Source organism: Triplophysa rosa, linkage group LG8, assembly GCF_024868665.1.
Source record: "Triplophysa rosa linkage group LG8, Trosa_1v2, whole genome shotgun sequence".
NCBI lineage: Eukaryota > Metazoa > Chordata > Actinopteri > Cypriniformes > Nemacheilidae > Triplophysa > Triplophysa rosa.
Genome location: NC_079897.1, coordinates 8,426,301 through 8,445,901, shown reverse-complemented (window position 1 = coordinate 8,445,901; position 19,601 = coordinate 8,426,301). Strand labels below are relative to the sequence as shown.

General features: G+C 37.5%; 1 protein-coding gene across 1 annotated transcript in view; it reads left to right on the top strand.

Annotated features, from left to right (window-relative positions):
• Window positions 1–19,601, top strand: part of bbs9 (Bardet-Biedl syndrome 9) — a 187,495-nt gene that overhangs the window by 61,818 nt on the left and 106,076 nt on the right. Inside the window, exon 12 of the mRNA XM_057339762.1 lies at window positions 186–290. Within this exon, the coding sequence (XP_057195745.1) occupies window positions 186–290 (105 nt within the window). The remainder of the gene's footprint in view (window positions 1–185; window positions 291–19,601) is intronic.

Here is a 19,601-nt window from a genome sequence, read left to right as displayed (position 1 = left end):
ATACTCCTCCTAGGCTTTTCATGTGACTAAACTTGGTGAACATATTGCCAAGACATTGGAGATGCTCAATTATGAACATGTTTTTTATCTGAGCACAGATAAAAGACATGCACAGTCATTCACTGCTTTATAGATGTAGATGTGTTGTTTTCATAAATAAACTATTTGTTTCGTTTGTTTGACAGGCAGTGGCTGTGAATTAGTGGTGCAGTTTGCAGTATTTCTGAATGGTCACTATCCTCCGGCTGATTTGTGTGTAGATGTCGCTGTGTCCTACAGCTCAGCTACAGGTATGATGTATCAGCTCAGATTCTGACTCCATCTCTAATACATTAGCTCTTTTTTCTCACAACTTAAATATATTTTACTTATTTTAAGATGCCCAGATGCTTGCCAAAGCAGAAAAAGCAGCAGTCACAGGTGCTCTTTGGTAACACTTTACAATTAAAGTAATACTTTTTACATAAACTAATGATTAGTGCAGGAAGTAAACTTAATCAAACTGAACCAAATGAGTACCTGTAGGAGTACTTTGATCTGATTCAGAATGTACCGTTTTATCACAGTTTCAAAACTTTTGATATAGCATCTCTCTGAAATGCTGCTGGATTAGTGGTGGTCATTGATCACAAGAATAGCTGCTCTGATTACAGAGCACAACATTTTTTTTTTGAGAGTGGGACAATCACATAAAAAGTGGAGTATGTGCATAAACATTCTAAATTACCAATAATGTGATCTTGATAATTGTGTTGCATGATTTACACACATCTTTCTTCAGTATGCCATCAGTTCAAACACAGGCTCTATGTCCTGATCCTTAATTTAATTTTTGTAAATGCTGAATAGTAAGTTAAAGTCAAAGAAGCTTTGTCAATTCTGCTATATGTACAGGACACACAGAGGAATAAAATTCTGTTTTCCCTCAGACCCTTGGTGTCTAGGTGTTCTTCAGTCTAGAGGTTTGGGACTGAGGGCTTCGAAAACTTCTCCCTGATGGCAGTTAGCCTTGCAAGGGGTGGGTGGGGTCCCCGTTATCAGAATCAGAATCAGAAGAGCTTTATTGCCAAGTGTGCTTGCACACACAAGGAATTTTCTTTGGTGTTGGAAGCTTCTAGTACAGACATTCAACACAATGACAATACAATATAATACGATTTACAGTCTAAAAGATTCTAAATTGTGCATATATAAAATAAAGACTATTTTACAGAAAATGGGGGATAATAACATATAAGAGACATTGTACAGGGTAGTATATAGTAGAATAAACATATTAACAGATTGTATGTACACTTGTGCAAATGGATAATTTAGTAAGTAGAGGTAGTGTTATATACATGTATACATAAGATGTAGATATAATAAGGCACTATAGTGCACACTATAGGAGTAGTGGAAGTGGAATATTGCTCTTAAGGAGCAGTTATCTGTTTAGGAGGGAGATTGCCTGGGGGAAGAAGCTGCTTCTGTGTCTGGAAGTCCTGGTGTTTGGTGCTCTAAAGCGCCGGCCAGAGGGCAGCAGATCAAAGAGTTTGTGTGCTGGGTGTGTGGAGTCAATGATGATTTTTCTTGCCCTGTTTTTCACTCTGGAATCGTACAGGTCCTGAAGTGTGGGCAGAGGAGCACCAATAATTTTCTCAGCACTACGAACTGTCCGTTGTAGTCTTCGTAGGTCTGATTTGGTGGCCGAGCCATACCAAACAGTAATTGAAGTGCACAGAACAGATTCGATGACCACTGAGTAGAACTGGGTCAGTAGCTCCTGTGGTAGGTTGAACTTCCTCAATTGACGGAGGAAGTATAACCTCTGCTGGGCCTTCTTTACAATGGAGTCTATGTGGGACTCCCACTTCAGGTCCTGAGAGATGGTGGAGCCCAGGAACCTGAATGACTCCACAGTATCCACAGTGCTGTCCAGGATGGTGAGGGGAGGAAGTGATGGAGGGTTCCTTCTGAAATCCACTATCATCTCCACTGTCTTGAATGCATTCAGCTCTAGGTTGTTTTGACTACACCAGGCAGCCAGCTGAGCAACCTCCTTTCTGTAGGCAGATTCATCACCATCTTGAATAAGGCCAATGACTGTGGTGTCATCTGCAAACTTCAGGAGTTTGACAGAAGGGTCTGTAGAGGTGCATTCGTTTGTGTAGAGTGAATATAGCAGTGGAGAAAGAACACATCCTTGAGGAGCTCCGGTGCTGATGGTACATGTGCTGGATTTAAATTTTCCCAACCTCACTAGCTGCTGCCTGTTCGACAGGAAGTTAATAATCCACTGACAGGTAGAGGTTGGCACAGAGAGCTGGGTAAACTTGGGCAGGAGGAGGTCTGGGATTATGGTGTTGAAGGCCGAGCTGAAGTCTACAAACAGGATCCTGACGTAAGTCCCTGGTCTGTCTAGGTGTTGTAGGATGTAATGCAGTCCCATGTTTACTGCATCGTCCACAGACCTGTTTGCTCGGTAAGCAAACTGGAGGGGATCAAGAAGTGGTCTGGTGATGTCCTTCAGGTGGGCCAGTACAAGTCTCTCAAATGACTTCATGACCACAGATGTTAAAGCAACAGGCCTGTAGTCATTAAGTCCAGATATTTTGGGTTTCTTCTGTACAGGGATGATGGTGGAGCGTTTGAAGCATGAAGGGACTTCACACTGCTCCAAAGATCTGTTAAAAATATTAGTGAAGATGGGCGACAGCTGCTCCGCACAGACTTTCAGGCAGGAGGGTGAGACATTGTCTGGGCCTGGTGCTTTTCTGATCTTTTGTTTGCGGAAAAGCTGGCAAACATCCTCTTCGCAGATCTTAAGTGCAGGTTGAGTGTCAAGAGGAGGTGTTAATGGTATAGCAGAGATAGGGTCAGGGCGGGTGTGAAGGGTGAGACTCTGCATTTCAAAACGACAATAGAAGTCGTTCAGGTCGTCAGCCAGTCGTTGATTACCCATAGACTGAGGGGATGATGGCTTGTAGTTGGTAATGTCTTTCAGGCCTTTCCACACCGATGCAGGGTCGTTGGCTGAAAACTGGTTCTTCAGCTTTTCAGAGTAGCTTCTCTTAGCTGCTCTTATCTCCTTTGTCAGTGTGTTTTTGGCCTGATTATACAAGACTTTGTCCCCACTTCTGTAAGCATCTTCTTTGGCCTGACGAAGCTGTCTCAGTTTCATTGTAAACCATGGTTTGTCATTGTTGTATGTTAAGCGAGTCCTGGTGGGAATACACATGTCCTCACAGAAGCTGATGTAGGATGTCACTGTGTCAGTTAACTCATCCAGATCAGTGGCTGCAGCTTCAAAGACACTCCAATCCGTGCAGTCGAAACAGGCTTGTAAGGCCTGCTCTGTTTCGCTGCTCCATCTCTTTGCTGTTCTTGCTACAGGCTTGGCAGATTTAAGCTTCTGTCTGTAGGTCGGAAGAAGATGAACCAGGCAATGATCAGAGAGACCCAGAGCTGCTCTGGGAACAGAGTGGTATGCATCCCGTATTGTGGTGTAACAGTGATCCATTATGTTGAGTGCTTTCCGGGTTAAATGGGTGTTGTAAATGTCCATGAGGGAAGGTATGTGGCACTGATAAATATGAATTAACAGGTCATTAGTAGGCTTTCCTGTTGCTCAGTGGTTAGATTATGGTGCTAGGACCGTCATTTAAGCAACAAATGCTTTTGGCACCTACAGCTGCAGCCCCGCTACTGCTGTGGTTTTCACGAAAACATTTAGCTGATTTGAGTGAGCCCTCGTCAGCGCCTACTCACATTCCTCGCAGCTGCGGCCCCGCTTCTGCCGAGGCAGAGCGGTGGCTGCACTTGTAGTGTTCGTAGCTTTTTCGCTAATGTGGGTGAGCCCTCGTTGTCGTCTTCCAGTCCTCTGGATTGGGAGTGCTTTCTCCCACCAGGAGGGGACATGCAGCAGGCCCAGTCAGTTCTCGAGGGACCTGGCTGTGTGCATTGCGAGCGGCTCCCCGTTCGCACGCTGTGCTTCCGCCTGGCAAGACCAGGCTCGCTCTCCCCGTTGCTGCAGCCGCTTCTGCCGAGGAGGAACGGCGGCGGCACATTTTTTATTGATTATTAACATTGTTTAAAAGAAAAGAAAACAAAACAAAACATACTGTACATTTATCTTTGTATATGGAAAAGTACATATAAGGGAGGCAAGTTTATATCAAAAGTAGTTCATATAATATGTATCCCTTTATTTCATAATATATACCTTGATTTAAGAGTTGTCCATACTGTATCTTTTCAAAATGTATACAAAATGTATTTCTAAGTTCATATGTTATCCTCTCCATAGAGTGTACTTTAGAAAGCAAGTCTAACCAATCATTTAAGACTGGGGATTTTTGCCTTCGCCACAATATTGTTATTGCTTTAAGAGCTGTAATTCTTAGTATTCTAAATAGATATAACTCATCTTTACCAAGTAGCATAGGTCCTATACCCAAAACCAAATTTTGTATCTTTATTAGGGCCCGAGCACGAAGGAGCAAGCCACAGGCTTGCACCGCAGTGCAGAGCCCTATTGTTTCTGTGTTCTTCTCCCTCTTTGATTGCTAATTTGAAGGCCTAAACATGCTCAAAAACTCACAATAACTTGCACACGCATCAGAAATGGCGAAAATTTACATCTGATAGGGGTTTCAAAATTAGGCGTGGCAAAATGGCTCGCTAGCGCCACCTAGAACTGCCCAGGCCGCTACGCAAAACGTACATGCACCAAATTTGGTGGGTTCATAGAACACCCCAAATCATTAAGAAAAGTCTCTTGGAGCATATCTCTAAATCCAACAGGAAGTCCGTTATTTTTAATTTCCTGTGCAATATTGTAATTTGTTTCAATTTCCAGTCGTCATACTTTAACGAACTCCTCCTAGAGTTTTAATCCGATCAACATCATCTTCATGTCATTCTAATCTTAAAGCCTTTGCGAAGCTAAATTGCGGAGATCTTGACTTTTCGTGACCCTGGCGGCCTGCCAAAGTTTGGCGTTTCGCCATGAACAGGAAGTTGTTGTAACTCATGCATACAATGTCCAACAGGCCCCAGACTTCACCCAGACTTCACACATTTGATAAAAGTCCTGGCCTGAAGACATCTACATGGTAATTTTCAGATACAGTTATAGCGCCACCTGCAGGACACAGGTAGTGACATGTTTTAAACTGTGATTAACTCCTCATAGAGATTTGAACAGATCAGCATCATATTTGAAGAGTACAGCCAGTATGATCTTCAGACCTTTGTGAAGATACATTGAAAGATCCTAACTTTTCGTTGAGGGGCGTGTTCCTGGAGGCCTGACAAAGTTTGATGTTTCGCCATGAAACAGCAAGCTATAGTAACTCAGGTACACAATGTCTGACCAGCCCCAAACTTCACATGTTTGATATGAGACCTGGCCTGAAGACATCTACATGGTAATTTTCAGATACTGTTATAGCGCCACCTGCAGGAAACAGGAAGTAGCATGTTTTAAACTGTGATTTACTCATACAGGTCAGCATCATATTTGGCCAGTATGATCTTCAGACCTTTGTGACGATACATTGCAAGAACCTAACTTTTCTTTGAGGGGCGTGTCCGTGGCGGCCTGACACAGTTTGATGTTTCGCCATGAAACAGGAAGCTATGCAAAAGGGAGTGTGACACATTTAAATAAATAACAAATCCTACTATAATTCGCCTGCATTAATTTTATCGCCTACGATTACACATATCCATGTCAGTGTTCACTTATAGCAATAGCGCCACCAGCTGGCAAAAGGGAATGTGACACATTTAAAGAAATAACAGGAACTCTGGTACATGTAAATAAATTAAGTCTTTCTATAATATAACTTCCTAGACCTTTGTGACGATACATTGCAAGTTCCTGACTTTTCGTTGAGGGGCGTGTCCATGGTGGCGTGACAAAGTTTGATGTTTCGCCATGAAACAGGAAGCTCTAGTAACTCAGGCACACAATGTCTGACCGGCCTCACACTTCACATGTTTGATAAGAGTCCTGGCCTGAACACATATCCATGTCAGTGTTCACTTATAGCAATAGCGCCACCAGCTGGAAAAAGGGAATGTGACGCATTTAAATAAGTAACAAATCCTACTATAATTCGCCTGCATTAATTTTATCGTCTACGATTACACATATCCAAGTCAGTGTTCACTCACAGCAATAGCGCCACCAGCTGGCAAAAAGGAATGTGACACATTTAAATAAATAACAAATCCTACTATAATTCGCCTACATTCATTTTATCGCAACGATTACACATGTCCATGTCAGTGTTCACTTATAGCAATAGCGCCACCAGCTGGCAAAAGGGAATGTGACACATTTAAAGAAATAACAGGAAATCTAGTACATGTAAATAAATTAAAGTCTTTCTATAATATAACTTCCTAGACCTTTGTGACGATACATTGCAAGTTCCTGACTTTTCGTTGAGGGGCGTTCCGTGGTGGAGTGACAAAGTTTGATGTTTCGCCATGAAACAGGAAGATATAGTAACTCAGGCACACAATGTCTGATCGGCCTCACACTTTTGATAACTGTTTGATAAGAGTCCTGGCCTGAACACATATCCGTGTCAGTGTTCACTCATAGCGATAGCGCCACCAGTTGGTGAAAGGAATGTGACACATTTAAATAAATAACAAATCCTACTATAATTCGCCTGCATTAATTTTATCGCCTACCATTCGCTGTTTTTCTTATGCAATCGGGTTGCGGTGGCACTTTCCGCGAGGGCCCGATCATCGCTGCTCGCAGCTTTAATTATATTTGATTTCTTAAGAAGGTCTTGTATTACCTGGATTACTTCAGTCCGAAACTTTTTTATTATTTTACAAGTAAAAAATATATCTAATGAGTCTAATGTGCTTTAAGTTCATTGCAACTTCTCCAACATCTTGAAGATAAATTATTATATTTAGAAGATATTTCTGGTGTTACAAAATATCACATATTAATTTCCCAAGCATATTCTTGCCAATAAGGAGATTGTGTAGTTCTTACATTTTCTTTTAAACTTTGTTTCCAATCCTCATCTGTTATTTTATTGTCTAATTCAATTTCCCGTTTTGTTTTCATGTTATATAGACCCACCTCCTTAATTTCTTTGAATTTATTATTTATTAATTATTTGTCTTATCAATTTATCTACTCTACTTTTGCTGACTTTGATCATAAGTCGCAACAGGGGATGAATATCGTCTATATTTTTTTATTTAATCTCATCTTTTAAATAACTTCTTATTTGTAGATATTTATAAAACTATTTCATAGATAATACATATTTTTTCTTGATACTCTCAGATGTCTCCATCTCATTATCTCCATAAATTTGATAAAACCTTTTAAGTCCTTTGCTAGCCCAAACCTTAAATACACTATCAAAAGTATTTTGTTTTAAATCTGTATCTCTTACTATTTCTCTTAATAAAACCATCTCCTGATCACTAATCTTCATCACTTTCGCAAATTCTTCTAGAACATTTTAAAGTTTCACCCATACAATAAAATGTAATATTCACCTTTTCCTTTGTCCCACAAAATAATAATGTACTAATTGCATCAAGCAAACCAGTTTCCTTACATTTCCACTTTTATGTATTATCCTCTTGCATCCAGCACATAATTAGCTTGATCTGGGCTAGTAATATTCCAAATTTGGCAAAGATAAACCCCCCTTTTCCTTACTATTTTGTAAAACCTTAAGTTTTATTTTTTCTAAAATATTATAGTTACACTTAAATTGTCTAACGTGTTTGGAATTTTCACACCCAAGTACCTTATCTCTGTTTGATTCCATTTAATGTCATATTTCTCTTTAAAGTTCTCTTGTAGTTTACCCCCAATTTCCATAGCTCCTGTCTTATTATAGTTCAATTTATATCCTGACATATCTCCATATAATTATATTTCTTTCAACACTAAGGACAATGATATTTCTACATCTATTAAATACAAAATCACATCAGCCGCATACAATGCAAGTTTATGTTTCTCATCTTCAATATTAAGACGTTTTATTAAAGAGTTCCTACGTATACTCTGTGCTAAGGACTCTATACATAAAGCAAAAATTTGAGGTGACAAAGGATCCCTTGTCTCTTTCCTCTCAATAATGCAAATTGTTCTGAAAGGACTCCATTGGCTTTAACTCTTGCATTCGGTTGATTATATTTTTTTAACTAATTCAATAAACCTTTGATTAAAACCATATGCTTCACAAGTTTAAAAAATAAAATGCCATGAAACCCTATCAAAAGCCTTTTCAGCATCCAATGTCATTATTACCATTTGTTTCTTAGTTTTAGTTGCATAATCCAGTGGTTCTCAAATGGGGGTACGTGTACCCCCAGGGGTACTGCAGTGGGTACGTGAGAGAAACTGACATTTAGGAAAAAATTATGAAAATCAATAAATTATGACAATAGTATTTTTATATCATGGATTAAAGTTCTCTGTCGCTACGATGGATTTCCGTTAATTGCAGGGTTCCAGCCTGTCCTCAATGTCTTAAATTCACTTTTCATAATGTTGTTAACCCTTTGCCACGTACGATCACACCGGTGTGATTAGAACATTCATGGAAGCGGCAATAACAATCTCCTCAAATGTAATTAGACGGATGTGTTTTATTCAGATCAGACACAGTATCTGCAATTTAAGCAATTGTTAAGATCACTCAATTCACTTGGGTTTGTGTTTTTAAGAGAAGTGGATGAATTCACGTGATGTAAATCCGACAGATCTCAGACCATGGCGGAAACAAACATGGCGGCGCCCGCTTATAGCTCAACTAACGCGATCATTATAAAAGTGTTTAAACAACAAAACACATTCACATGCACATATTTGACAATCGGAATGTCAGATATTTCATGACATAGTTAACAGTTTGTGAATTTTTTTGAGTAAAAAAGAAAAATTATGTAAAAGCAATGCATCAGTCATACAGCTGCTGTGGCTCTGCGGCGTGTCACATGATACGCAGTACCGCGTCACTATGGAAATATTAAAGTGATAGGCTACCTTCTTAACGGTCGCCTTGGAAAAGCTAGTCAAACACTGTAACTAGTCAAACACTGAAACTAGTCATGTAGCTTGTCAAACACTGAAACTAGTCACTGTAGCTAGTCAAACACTGAAACTAGTCACTGTAGCTAGTCAAACACTGAAACTAGTCACTGTAGCTAGTCAAACACTGAAACTAGTCATGTAGCTTGTCAAACATTGAAACGGGTGTCAGGTGTAGCCAAGTTTCAGGAATATGGTTTCACTGCTAAAAGGCAGAAAAAGTGAAAAGCACTCGAATACAAACAACATTTTTGGTCTTTAGTGGTTCTTTTATTTTGTTCTTTTTTTCTGTTAATTATTAAGTTTCATAAAACATTGTTTGGTCTTATAAGATAAATAAAAAAATGCACTGAAAAGTTATAGATGGTTGATTATTTGTCTAGGTAAGTATAATTTTTTCATAGATTAAAAATAGTTTTTAAAATACGCAAACTGGCAATACTATGTAAAGTGGTTCAAAACATCTCCCTTTAAAACGCTATTGGTTAAAGGAATATGACTTGGCCTGAAAAACCCGGAACCGGAATCAGGAGCAGTGTCTGGGCGCGAAATAATGTAAGTTAGGAGAGCTCGCGATAAAATGGACAGGTGGCTTCTTAAAAGAGGACAAGCTCCTCCTGTGCTTTTTATGCGGTGAGCTGTTATAACAGCACAATGAAGCCAGCTCATCTTCAACGGCATCTCCGGACTAAACACCCAAATCAGGTCGGGAACTCACTGGAGTTTTTCAGAAGAAAATTTCATGAATTTACACCATGCCAAGAAAACATGAAAAAAGCCACAAGTGCATCAGCAAAAGCACTCGAAGCATCGTACGAGTTTTTCAAACTGTTGAAAAAAAGTAAAAAAAATTATCACAATAAACTTTTACTGAACTGAAAAACACTGATTTACCTTTAACTGTTATACCTATTACTTAAGAGATTTACATAGTTGCATAAAGCTACATATGTTTATAAGCAATAAACCTGCTCGGGGGCATCAGATATAATAACTGTCTGACTCTCATTTCACTGTATTTTAAAGCAAAATGTTGTTGTCTGGTCAAGGGGTACTTGGCTTGAAAAAATCATAAAAAGGGGTACTTAAGCCAAAAAAGTTTGAGAACCACTGGCATAATCAATAAGATTCAATGTTCTTCGTACATTATCAAATAATACACGATTTTTTAAAAATCCTGTTTGATCCGAGTTAATTATTTTTGGTATTATGTCAGCAAGTCTAATAGCAGTTATTGATGTGAAGAACCTCTGATCCACATTTAATAAAGATATCGCTCTATACTATGAACATTGTGTAGGGTCTTTCCCCTTCCTTTAATATTACGGTTATAATAGATGTGTTCCATGTCTGTGGCCACTCTTCCTGTTCTAAAATCCAATTAAAAACCTCATATAGTATTGGGGACAGCAATGTTTTAAATTCTTTATACAATTAATTTGTGAATCCATCACTTCCTGGACATTTTTCTATTTTAGTTTCTATAATAACTCTTAAAATGTTTTCCTCTGTTATTGAGAAGATTAACGCTTTATTTTGTTGACTTGTAATTGTAGGAAGATTTAAAGAATTCAAATAATTTTTAATTTTCTAGTATCTAAAGTTTCAAAAAAGAGACTGATAATAATGTCTAAAACCCGAAACTATTTCTAACTTTCACTTTCTATAAACTGACCCTTTGTCCCTTATACTCATTATTGCAGATTTTTCTTTTTGTTTTTTAACTTTAAATGCTAACCTTCTTAGAGATTTTGGATTATCATCATAATATTTCTGTCTATTATACTTTAAATTCTTCTCAATTTCTGCAACTTCTATATTTTCTTTAACTCTTCGTAAACCTCCTCATTTTTATTTTCCTCATGGTTCTCTTGTAAAAGTTTGAGATTATTTTCTAAATTTGATCTCTCTAACTGACATTGTTTCTTTTTCCATGATGCATATGCTATTATTTTCCCTCTCATTGTAGCTTTAGCAGCCTCCCACAATATAACTGGTGTCACTTCTCCATTATTATTGTTCCGTATATAATTTCTAAAACAGTAGATTATTTTTTCTTTAAAAAACCTGTCTCTAAGGAGATAATTATTAAACCTCCATATTGAAGTTCCTTGTGTACTTCCAAAAGTGATTTCCATTCTTACTACTGCACGATCTACTACCGTTATTGGTCAAATTTCACAACTCCTTACCCTTAGCACATCATTTTAGTCTAATCTGGAGTAGATATTATGTGCTTCAGAGTAGAATGTAAATTCTTTATTCTGTGGATGCATGAAACGCCACACATCTGTCAAACCCAGCTCCACACCTGCCTGCTGCAAAAGTGTTGCCCCTTTTGCTGATTTGTGCTTTCTTGTTCTCTGGGTGTCTAATTCTTCGTTCATAACCAAGTTACAATCTCCTGCCATAATTATCATTCCTTTAACTTCCATTACTAATAATAATGAGATGTACTGTATATTTTTTAATTTACATTTTCCCCTGGTGGATGTATACATTGATTAAAGTTACTTTATGTCCTTCTATTTCTCCTCTCACTAATACATATCTTCCCTCCTTATCTATTTTACTAAATTAAGATTTAAAATTCAAGTATATTGTCTTTTTGCTGATGAAAATGATGATGCAAATACTTGAGCTCGAGCTAGCTTTCCCAATTTTTTATCTTCGTATGTGTTTCTTCCAAAAAGATAATTTCCCCTTTGTCCCTATTAAATTTCTGGAGTACTCTCTTTCTTTTTATAGGATTATTTAAACCATTTGTATTTAAAGTTATTATGTCATTCATTTATTTTTCCATTTCTGTTTTTAAATTTCATAAAGGTTAAACTCTTTCACTTCTTTTTCCTCCCTCATCATCACAATTTTAATTAAACCAAAATTACAAACTCCCCATTTGTGCAAAAACAAAAAGTTACCTACATTCACCCTTTGCAACAGACTTCCAACTTTGGCATCCTTCACGAGTTTGCCTAATATTGTCCAAAATTTATTTGGATTTTGGACCAGGGGGTCTCAAAATTCTAACTCCATTTTCTCCCCCACCTTTTAGGGCCTACTCACATTGTCCCAATCAAACCGGGCGCGTTTGACCCCTAAAACCTGGTTCGATTGACTAGTGTGAGTGCTCGCAACCACGCTCAGGCACTGTTCACTTACCTGGTCTCGTTGGAAGAGGTGGGCTGGAGGGTGGTTTGGAAAGGGGGTAGTTTGAGCGCAAACCATGTCGTGGAACATGATGCATGACGTCATGTATGCGACAGACGGAAGTCGACATAAATGACAGATCGACGAACCAATATTTTACGTGTGTGAGATCGTAGGTATCATCGCTCAAAAATGTAATCAGAAAAACAAGCCACAAACTTAACATTCGTATGAACACCATTGTGCTGTAAGAGAGCGTGTTTCTTCCGGTTCTCTTCCAAACAGTCGCACTGTAATGATGAAAGCGCGCTCGGGTCTGGATCGTAAAGTACCGTGTGAGTGACTTCCGGGCGAATGGAGGGCTAGGCGCACGTGTTACCTGATACTGCTCGTGTAATCTCCGATTTTTGTTTTGATTACTGTTATTTCTCTAGTACAGGCACTTGTTTCTAGCTGTGTAAAGTTTGTGAATACAGCAGGTTTAATTTAAGCATGCGGAAGACACCTCAGAACGCGAAGCCTCTGAAAATTGTTATCCCTCCGGCGGCAGGTGCGATCAAGCCAACTGCGGAGTCTGCGTCAAACAACATGGCAGGGAGTAACGGGAAGTTTGAGAAACGGTGTGATTCCTCTCATTTTACTCCCGACGAAAGATAACGTGATGAAGAAATTGAAATCTGAAGAGGAACAGATCTCCAACGTGGTCTTGCTACATGCTATCAATGCTCTGACGGCACGTTTCGACACTCAAGACAGAAAGATGGAAGATTTGACGGATCAGATGCGGAAAAATAGTATCATGATGGCGGAAATCTCGAAGGCAGTTGAGTTTAATGCAGCGGAGATAAAAGACTGTAAAAGAGAAAACGTGGAAATAAGCAAAGAAATCGTGAGACTGAATAAAACTAGCACTGAATTGGAAAACAGAATGGTGGAACTGGAGCGTTACAAGAGAAGATGGAATCTCCGCATTAACAGACTGCAGGAGAAATCCGACGAAGATCCCCGTAGAGAGGTTTGCGGGCTTATCGGCGAGGTAGTTCAACATCTGGTTCACAAATTGGAGGATGTCATTGACTCTGTACATCGCGTTGGGAAAAAAGAACTTGGAAAGCAGAGACAAATTATTGTACAGTTCACAATGAGAAAATACAGAGAGGAGATCTGGAAAGCGGCAAAGAACTCTTCAGTGTGTGAAGACCGAGCAGTAAGATTTGTGGAAGACTTGACAAGGGAGGACAGAATTGCTCGGGCCGCTTTGTGGTCTCAAATAGAAAAGGCCCGGAAAGAAGGAAAAAGAGCTTGCTTCAGAGGTCCACATAGTTACATCGAAGGGAGACGAATTAATCTTACCTAGTTAACTTCTCGCTGTACACGAATTACACAAGTGTGTTTGTCACGAGGTTTGTTACGTTTGAGAGAAGCCAAGCAGTGAGGTATGTGTTAAGTGCTTCTAGAAGCATCCAAACAAGGAAGTTTGTGTAAAACGATTTATTTTTCTAATTTGTGTTCATTTTCTGTAAATATATTTTAGTTCGTTGTTTTGATTTTATATGTTCTCTGTTAAAGTACCGTTTTCAATCACTTCACTTAATGTTAGGGGATTACAAAATTTAAGGAAAGCTATGTTTCTATTTTGTAAAAATAGGGGTTCACAGTTTATTTTTCTTCAAGAGACACACTCCAGTGTGAATGATGTTAAATTCTGGGGGCAGCAATGGGGAGAAAAATGTTTATTTAGTCATGGAACTACTAGATCAGCCGGAGTGGCGATTTTGCTTAACAAATCTCCCAGGAAAATAATTATGACTCGCAGTGATTTGAATGGGCACTGGGTGGCACTTGTGTTAAATGTTGAAGAGGTCATTTTTATTTTGATTAATATATATGGCTATAACAGTATGTCACGTAATCAGATCTTGTTCTCAGAGCTTTCAGACATGATTGTGTTAGAGTTAAAAACTTTATATCCAACTGAAAATATTATTTTGGGTGGGGATTTTAATATGGTACCAGAGGAGGTTATGGATCGTTTCCCATCAAAATATACTACTCAACAACCCAATACATTGGTTTCTCAGTTATGTGCAAAACTAAGTCTGTTAGATGTATGGAGACATTTCAATCCCTCTTGTAAACAGTATACATGGACGAATTCCAGTTCTTAAAGCAAATCTTAAGAACTAGGGGCAGTTGTGGCCTAATGGTTAGAGAGTCGGACTCATGACCAGAAGGTTGCCGGTTGGATCCCCAGGGCCGGCGGGTAACAACTGAGGTGCCCTTGAGCAAGGCACCCTACCCCTACTTGCTCCCCGGGCGCTGCAGTGATAGCTGCCCACTGCTTCGGGGGTACGTGTGTTCACCACTTACTGTGCGTGTGTTCACTACTCTCTGGATGGGTTAAATGCAGAGGTCACATTTCGTTGCCTTGTACTTGTACATGTGCAATGACAATGAATTGAAATCTAGAATTGACTTTTGGCTTGCATCAAATAATTTGATCACTTATGTGAGGGAATGCTCTAATTCGGCCGCTCCACTTACGGATCATTGTAGTATTGTCATTTCATTTAAACTGATAGATGAGATTTCTAGAAATAAAGATTATTGGAAATTTAATGTGGATTTATTGAATAACGAGGGTTTTTGTAATAAGATAAAAGAGTTAATTCAGGAAATTACAAAGGATACAACAATTTCCTCTCACATAAATAGATGGGAATACCTTAAATTTAAAATTAGAGAACTTTCCATTAATTATAGTAAATTGTTAGCAAAGGTTAAAAGGCAGCAAGAATGTGCTCTTATTCAACAAATAAATAAATATTGTAGTAAAGAGGTTTTAAGTGAAGAGGAGAAAAATCATATTTTAATACTACAAACAAAACTGGATAAAATATATATTAGAAAGGCAGAAGGAGCATATATTAGATCAAGTGCCAGGTGGATTGAGGAGGGAGAGAAAAGTACTGCATATTTCTACAGACTTGAAAAAAGCAAGCAAGCCAAAAATGCTATATTGTCATTGATAATTGATGATACGGACATTTCTGACCCGAGATCAATAAGTAATGAAATCTTTAAGTTTTTTATGTTTTTTTTTTTTTCTATTTTTTTACAAGCAGATTGTAACTTTATTTTTGAAAGAATACAATAGTATATTCCTCTTATTGATAGTGAATTAAAAAAACTGTGTGATGAAGATTTGCAAATAGAGGAAATAGATTTAGCCGTCAACAATCTCAAGTTAAATAAATCCCCTGGCCCTGATGGGCTAACTTCTAACTTTTATAGATATTTTTGGAATGAGTTAAAAGAACTATTATTTATCATATGTCTCTAAATTAATAAATCGTTCTTTGTATAATTTTATTTGGAAAAACAAAACTCACTTTATTAAGAAAAATGATATAGTTAAATCTTATGATCTGGGTGATTTAAACATAATCGATTTTGAACAGATGAACGGCATGTTAAAGTTAAAATGGTTACAAACATTTTTATACAATTCTGAGAGCTTTTGGTTTGCAATTCCAGGATCATTATTTTAAAAATTTGGTGGCATTGGATTTTTACTTAAATGTGACTTTCATATTTCTAAACTTCCTCTGAAGTTGTCTACATTTCATCAACAAGTTTTGCGATATTGGAAACTAGCATACACACACAACTTTACACCACATAATTCCTCAGTTTGGAATAATAGGGATATTCTCCATAGAAATAAATCACTCTTTTATGAAGAATGGTTTTGTAGAAATATCTGGGCTTTGAAGGATCTTTTTAATGATGCTGGAGAGTTGATGGATTACAATGCTTTTACTCTTAAACATGGTTTTGCATGTCATCCAAAACAGTTTTTCACAGTAATTTCAGCCATTCCATCTGGACTTAAAATCATTATTAAAGGTAATTTATAGTCAAATCACACCGATTCTACCCAAACTATACCTTGGATCAATTGAGTTTAAAAGTAAGAAATGTACGACTATTTATATTAGACAAATTTTCAATAATGTCATATTCCCTTATAGGTCTGTTAGAACTAATTTGGACAAAAAAATACTTAAACATATTAGAACCACTTATTTAAAGTTCCCAGTTCATCCTAAAATTAAAGAAATTTATTTTAAGATTTTAAATGATATATACCCATCTGGAGAGTTTCTAAGGATTAGATTTAATTTTGAAACGATACATTGTGATTTTTGTAATTTATTTCCAGAAAATACAGAACATATTTTCTTTAATTGCAAATATTCTAGTGCATTCTGGGAAAAAATTCAATTATGGTTAAAGGAGAAAAATGTGGTTGATGTGAGTCTTTCTTTTATAGATATTAAGTATGGAAACTATGCAGAAGATGGTCAAAAATGTTTTTTGATTAACAATTTACTTTTGCTAGCAAAATGTTTTATTCACAAATGTAGGTTTTTTTAAATCATCCCCCCTGTTTGTTGTATTTAAAAATTATTTAAGACAATACATAAAAACTCTGCCAAAAATAAAGGTTAAAAAAACTAGAATCCTATTAATCTATTTGATAAATATAATTTATGATAATATTTTCCCCTTTGTATGATCTATATTTAATAATATGGTGTTTATTTATAACCCAGTCTCACGGGAATTCGTGAAATTGTCACGAACTGTAATCTATTGTGTATGTACATTTATATATTTCTAACCTGATATCAAAAGAAGTCCCAAATACTTTAGGAGTTGGCTAACCAACACCTTACCGCACTCCAAACCCTAAAATAACAGCCGCAAAGGCTAATTTAGCTAAAAATGCTAGTTTCACAGGTGGCAAAGCAATGATAAATGGCTACCCTAACCCCGCCCCTAAACCTAACGTCATAGGGGAAAAGTCATATCATGACAAAACATACAAATAAGATCGTAGGATATAGGAATTCACACGAATGAGCCACCTTGTAAAATAGGTATGAATTCCCATCAGATTACGTGTATACATATTTATACATATGAAAGATATCGAGTATTAAAAAAAATGAACCCTTAGTAAGTTATATACATTACTCTCTTTCCCTCTTCCACCATAATATTAATGGAACTCATTATAAATAAGTAAACCACAAAAAAACAAAATAAATAATCAATAAATTAAAATAAAAAATAAGTAAATAAAGGGGAAGGGGGGGATTAAGCCTTCAATTTAAAGAGGAAATGTATATACTATTTAAGCCATATACATTTCATTTTACTGCTTTCCTCCTCAACTTCAATCAAAACATCCCCCATCCTTCTTAAAGATTATTCAAAAAAAAAATCTTTGGGGGTTATTTCATCATTAACCAGTTCCAAAGTAATGTTTCTAACTTTAAAAAAAAGAAAAACCCTTAAATATTAAGGTTATGGATGAAATGTATACTATTTTAACCATATTGTTTACATTTCATTATTTAATTTCCTATTTTTCTCCCAAACGTAATCCAGAATAGTACCTAATTTGTTTCAGTGTTCATTTTCTCTCTCCAAATCATCTAGACAAGGATTGCTCCCCGTATTCCAAATGTCCATATCGATTCCGTTGAATTTCAGTCCATCCTGTATCGTTAGTCTCCAGCGGTCGTTGAAATTCCTCCTGCTCTCTTCCACATCTCCTCTGGAAATTGTTTGTTGTATTCCTCAACAACTGAATGAATACTGTCATATGTCTGCTGACCATCCTTCCAGAAAATTCTCAATTTCGCTGGATATCGGAAGTGGGACTTAATGCGTTTTTCTTGGAGCTTTTGGAGCCTCCATTTAAAAGAGTTCCACTGTTTTAGGATTTTTGTTGTGAAATCCTGGTCGAAGTATACTCTGTCACCCTCGTAAGTGATCTTTCTCTTTGTCCAGGCGGCCTGAAACACTTGTTGCTTCATGTTCCATGTCAAAAATCTGACCACAATGGATCTTGGTTGTGGTCTTTCCTTGTGAGTTTTCGTCGATGAAATACGATGCGCTTGTCAAGTGTTCAGTAATCCCGCAGGCCTCTGTCACGGTCCAACTGTCTTTATGAAATTCTAGTCGTGTGGCGGGATCGGGACAGAGCCCTTAGGTTTCATGTGAGAAAACCATGAGTTGTTTGTTTTTACCTCATGTGTTTTCTCGTGTCTTGTCATTGGCCCCGCCCCTCTCGTCTCATGTATTTGCCTTCCTCCCGTGTCTAATGTTTCCCACCTGCCCTGTGTAATTATCCTTCGTTTGTCTCTCCTATTTAATGCCCTCTTGTTTCTTTGTCCTGTGCTGGTGTATTGTTTATGGTCAACGTTCCCGTTCTTGCTGTTCTGTGAGTTTCTCGTGTTGTTTCTGCCGTGTTATGCCTGTTAGTTTGTTTATTATTTAGTTCTCGTTTTTGCCCCCTTGAGGGAAGTTGTTGTGTTTACTCTTTTATATATATATATATACTCTTAGTTCTATTTTCCCCATCGTGGGTGTTTTTGTTTCTTTGTATTTATATTAAAGTCTTGTGTTGTTAACCCCTTCATGCCTGCCTGCATCTGGGTTCTTCCACTCCTGCCACATCCCTGACAGCCTCTTTCAAAAGCCTTTCCACAAATCCCACTATGTCAGTTCCTTCGCTTCCTTCTTTAATTCTTTAATGGGTTTTTTTGCCGAGATTAATTCTCTAAATAGTCAGTTCTTCTTTTGTTGTAGTAGAAAACTTAGATCTTGCGCTGAGAGCTGCTGCTTTTCATCCGCCTCATTCCTCCGCTTGTCGAAATCATTCTTTCAAATCTCCAACAATTTCTTTCAACTCCTTTAAATCATTCCGCAGCTCTCCGAACTCTTGTTTAGTATCCTTGGAAAACCTTGAAATTATTTTCTAAATTCCATGATTTCGTCTTTGAATGACTTGAAGAATTCGGTAACTTCTTTTCCAGCCATGTCAGCTTCTTTTCTTCGGCTTTGATTCTCTTTACTCTTTGTTTCCATCTTTACTCCGGATCTTAATCACATGTCAAGCTAAACATCTTAAACAAATAGAGCACAAAAATAAGATTCAAAAACCCCAAAACAATCTTAAAATCGGAGATATTCAAATAAAATGTTACAACGCCGATCTAACGCGTGGCATTCCACCGGAAGTATTCCAACTTCAACTATCTAATGTCGTCTTTACACAGCAACGGCGGCACAGAAACCAAATCTGAAGCGGCTTAAAACCACGAAAATGAGTATTTACACAGAGCGTTAATGCAGCTCTAAAGCGGCATACATGCATTTACACAGGAATTAAAATAATGCGAAATAATGCTGAACATAACCACAAAAGCACAGTTCTAACAATATGCTGATGAAATAATATCTTAAATTAAACAATATAAACTCAATATATATATATATATATATATACTGACACTAA